Source organism: Herpailurus yagouaroundi, unplaced genomic scaffold (genome assembly GCF_014898765.1).
Source record: "Herpailurus yagouaroundi ecotype Mexico unplaced genomic scaffold, PumYag 211, whole genome shotgun sequence".
Classification (NCBI taxonomy): domain Eukaryota; kingdom Metazoa; phylum Chordata; class Mammalia; order Carnivora; family Felidae; genus Herpailurus; species Herpailurus yagouaroundi.
The window spans coordinates 8,230,359-8,235,262 of NW_024412442.1; the positions used below are offsets into that span (position 1 = coordinate 8,230,359).

Sequence of the window (4,904 nt, forward strand, 5' to 3'; positions counted from 1 at the left end):
GAAAGAAAGAAAGAAAGAAAGAAAGAAAGAAAGAAAGAAAGAAAGAACATTTTTAGATGCAAACCAAGGGTTCATTTTTGTTACTATTTCTTTATACATGACCAGCCCAGCAAAACTTGATGATTCATGCAGCTGATCTCCACGTTTGCCCTTTGGTCACACACACGGTGTACTCACCATGAGGAAATACCCAATAAGCATAACAGGCATTAAGAGGATAATGAGTAGGTAATCAAAGAAGGTGAATTTTTTCTTCACAGCATAATGCAAGCAGTTTCTCTGTTTCTGAAAATTAAGAAAAGGATTCCTCATTAATATTTGTCTCAAATTTCATATTTTCAGATTACTGTATCAAAAAGTTTAGTTTCTGGAGCGCCTGACGGGCTCGGTCGGTAGAGCGCGTGACTTCTGATGTCAGGGTTATGAGTCTGAGCCCCACATTGGGCAGTGGAACTTAATTAACCTTTAGAATATGTGCATTTTTCCATGCCTTTTAAAAATGGTAAACATAGACCTATAACGGCTTCATGACTTTCTACTGAATGGAGCTATTCTAGTTTATTTAACCAAACCCTCTCTGTTGGACATTTCAAGTTTTTAGCTTTCAATTTTTATAAATTATACTGCCTGAACATCTCCATTCATAAGGCTTTGTCAACATTTCTAAATTTGTCTTTAGCCAAAGTTTCTCAAAGTATAATTGCTAACATGAAATGTGTGCGCAATTTCGTATTGCGCTAAACTGTGCTCGGGTATAATAACCATTTAAACTTCCTTCCTGAGGCACCCGGGTGGCTCAGTCGGTTGGGCGTCCGACTTCGGCTCAGGTCCTGATCTCTGAGTCTGTGAATTCCAGCCCCACGTCGGGCTCTGTGCCGACAGCTTGGAGCCTGGAGCCTGCTTCGGATTCTGTGTCTCCCTCCCTCTCTGCCCCTCCTCCACTCGTTCCCTCTCTCTCTCTCTCTCTCTTTCTCTCTCAAAAATAAACATTAAAAAAATTTTAAACTTTCTTCCCGATCAACCCTTGATTTTCTTTTTTAATCCTGCTCACTCTGACAAGCCAAAAAAAGAGCGTATTTATGTTTTCATTTAATGTGCTCTCCAGAGAATTGATGGTCTCTATTAGGTGCATGCGTGTGAATTACCCACAGAGCTTTTTGTTTTATTTTCAGGCCTTTGTTTATAGGACGTCTGAAAATGACTCCTGAACATAGATTTAAGACACGAGAAGGCACCGGTTAAGTTATTAACGTGCAAAGATTAGTGTTTGGGAAAGAGTAAATATTTAAAAACCATTAAAATTGTTTTCAAAATAAAAAATGTAAACCGAACCCTCCTTCTGATAAAGTCTCTGTTTATCTAACATATCCCTAAAGTTCTTCCCAAGATGTTCCTGATGCCAGAGGATCCCTGCAGGCTGGCTGAGGTTCTCCGCCTTCTCGGCCCCATCCCTGTGCTGTCCGACATCGCCTTCCCCCAGCTTCCAAATAAGCACGTCCCCCCGACAGAGGATGTGAACCCACAGACATCTGCCTTCGCCACTCCCACTCACCACAAGCCCACACACCTGGCCCTCCAGCTGTGTGCAAGGGAGACAGTGTCACGGTCCACGAAGCTGCATCGCTGTCACATTCGGTGCAGGCATGCCTTGCTTTTAAACCCAACCGAGCAAAAAATAGGAAGTACCAGCAAGAAGGCCCGGTAGCGATCCATTTGCTGATAATACGCGATTGCTCCAGAGGAGCTGGTGTTGATACTGACTCGGAAGGGAGTAAGCGGGGCCCCGACAGGCTGTGTTTTCCTCACTCCGTGTATGTGAGTGGAAACAGAGCGCTCGTAAGTATGACAAATAATGACTTTTTATATTTACTGAGTGTACTTTAAATGCCGTCTTTGCTCGGATGCAGACACTGGCCGTTCCAAGGTGCTCCGAAAGAGATGTTCGCAGCAATACACTTGTATTCTGCTCGTCCTTGATTCTGAGGGTTCCGTCAGCTAACACTGCATCTTTAAGTACAATCTTTCTGCCTCTCTGTGTGGCTTCAAGGAGCCTCTGGTTCGTGACCTTGTTTGTCCTTGGCAAATACCTACCTGGCCTTCTTCAATCCTATGAGCGAACGGTAGGATCTCCCGGAGAACATTGACCCAGTAGGTAAAAACCTCATGAAATAGCACCACCAGGTCAGCATTTCTTTTCCAGGAAATCTTTCCCATTCCTTCTGGAATCATGAGGAGGAGGAGCAGGGAGAGGGAAGCGGGAAGGCAGGGAAAAGCATGAGGAGGAAGAAGAAAGGAAAGAGAGAGCTCTAACTAGTCAAATGAATGAATGAAGGAATGAATGAACCTTTCTTTTCAGAAGTACAAGGGCATAATTAACCATAATTATCAACCTGCTGATTGAACTATGATTTATTTTGGCTCTTTAGCCTGATAGAGTAGTATGTGTTAGTCCCTTTAAAGTAAAGGAAAAAAAAATTGGTATCAGGAGCTACAAGCAACGAAAAAATGGCACATCCTCGACTGCTAGGAGGAGAAAGGATTACCACAGTCAATTGCTGTCTCCACTCATGTGTAATGGCCTACCTGGTTTTTGAGGTTCACATCAGCATTTCTTTTCAAGAGGAAGGAAACGATTCTCAGGTGCCCCCGGCGGCAAGCACAGATCAGGGGGGTGTCTCCATTAAAGCTATCTTGCACATTGATACAGCTCCGGTCCTCTCTCACCCAGCGCCACACTTGACCAAAGTCGTTCTGATAGGCCGCCTGGCAGATGGGCTAAGAGGGGAAAACCACAAGCAGGTCCTGAAATACCGGCATAATGAAGCCCCCGTAAGAGAGAAATCACCACCCGATAATTTAAAACTCAAGTCTTTCCCAATCGTGATACAATAAAACCTTGGATTGCGAGTAACCTGTTCCATGAGGGTTCCACAAGACGAGCAAGAATTTCTGACAACTTTTCACTTGATAAAAGGGCGATGTCTTGCAATACGAGTCGTACATGACGCCGAATGTCACGTGATCACAACTGAGCCAATGGTTCTTGAAGTTCACTTTGAGAGACCACCGCTTTGGATTACAAGCATGTTTCTGGAACGAATTATGCTCGCAAAGCAAGGTTTTACTGTGTATCGCTTTGTACATGAGATTTTTGGTCTCCATTATGCCGAGCCTTAAATCTAGAACAAGCCCAAGTCCACGAGGAACCTCTCAACGATTTCCTGAATTGCTTGGCACACAGATGCGTTCATGGAATGAGTGAATAAGTGGAAGCAATATTGCAGATTTAACTCCGCGGGGAAGAGTGTGCTCACGTATGGACGACGCCTGTCAGAGAGGCGGGATTTCACCGAATATAGAGTAGGTGCATCGGAGGAATTTAGGGCAGCACTAGATGATCAAACAAAGACATATGGCGCCCTGTGCTCCAGGAAACCAGCCCAGTGGAAAAGACCCATTTTAGACAAATAACACATAAATAACAAATGACATCATTGATTGGATCCGAGGCTTTTTATTTAGAAAGTGTCCTAAGGGGCTTTGCAAAGCATCATGGGAGCTTGACAGCAAGACCTAAGCTGACCTCCTCCCCTTGCTCACTTTCCCCCACCTCCTTCTGGACCTGTCTTGTGTTTTCAATGCTTCATATTTGGTTTCTTCCATCTGGGCCCCGCCCTTACTGCTTCCTCTGCACAAAACACCTTTCCCGCTCTCTGCTCACCTGGCCGCCTCTGGCCCATCCCTCATGTCGTCACTTAAGTTTTACTTTATCCGGTCTTTCCTGACTCCAGCCCTGTTTCACAGCAACTGGCCTAACTGTCCACTCTTGTCTTAATTCTGTATAATCGCGCGCTGCAGGCCAGCACGAATCGGGAGGGGTTGAGGCAGCATTGAGTGCAGGAAGGCACTGGCTGCCAGCTTCGTGCGGATAGAGGCTATACTGTTCCACGTAATGTTTGAATTTATTCCATTCATACCCCCAGTATGTAACACAGCACTGGCACATGGTAGGCAAATACTAAATATTCTCAGACTGATTTTAATTAGAGAGTGTGAAAAAAAAAAAAGGCACTTAGAATCACACCTGGCATGCTCAATCTATGGAAATTATTATTACTGCTTATTCAATCGTTCTGTAATTTGGCGACAAGGTCAGACCTCTGCTGTGTCCCAGTTGCAGTTGCCGGGGACAGGTGTACAAAATACTCTCAACCATGCAAAATGTACTTACCGGTTGGGAATATAGCGTGAGCACACACACACACACACACACACACACACATACACGTTCAACAATGAGAAAACAATGTTAAAGAAGCATAGATTGGGGGTAATGAGCACCAGTGAGAAAGCTGAGTGGTACGTTTGCTGAGCAATTCATGTTTCTAACATAGCCAAATATCATAATCAGTGAGCTTTTAAAAGTAAGATTTTTTTTAATGTTTATTTATTTTTGAGGGAGAGCACGTGCATGCAAGCAGAGGAGGGGCAGAAAGAGAGAGAGGGAGACAGAACCCCAAGAGGCTTTGCACTGTGAACGCAGAGCCCCGATGCAGGGCTCAAACTCGCCAACTATGAGATCATGACCTGGGCCGAAATCAAGAGCTGGATGCTCAACCAACTGAGCCACCCAGGCGCCTCAAAAGTAAGATACTTTAAAAAAAATTGTTTTGACATTTATTTATTAAAAAAAATTTTTTGGGGGGGCTCCTGGGTGGCGCAGTCGGTTAAGCGTCCGACTTCAGCCAGGTCACGATCTCGCGGTCCGGGAGTTCGAGCCCCGCGTCGGGCTCTGGGCTGATGGCTCAGAGCCTGGAGCCTGTTTCCGATTCTGTGTCTCCCTCTCTCTCTGCCCCTCCCCCGTTCATGCTCTGTCTCTCTCTGTCCCAAAAATAAATAAAAAC

The 4,904-nt window shown here is 44.9% G+C and overlaps 1 protein-coding gene across 4 annotated transcripts in view; it reads right to left on the reverse strand.

The window, feature by feature from the left end:
• ANKRD22 (ankyrin repeat domain 22) overlaps positions 1 to 4,904 on the reverse strand; it is a 38,571-nt gene that overhangs the window by 5,936 nt on the left and 27,731 nt on the right. For all 4 annotated transcript variants that reach the window (XM_040454259.1, XM_040454260.1, XM_040454262.1 and 1 more), the window contains 2 exons: positions 2,584 to 2,775; positions 178 to 285 (listed from right to left, as the gene is read on the reverse strand). In XM_040454259.1, the coding sequence (XP_040310193.1) occupies positions 178 to 285; positions 2,584 to 2,775 (300 nt within the window). The remainder of the gene's footprint in view (positions 1 to 177; positions 286 to 2,583; positions 2,776 to 4,904) is intronic.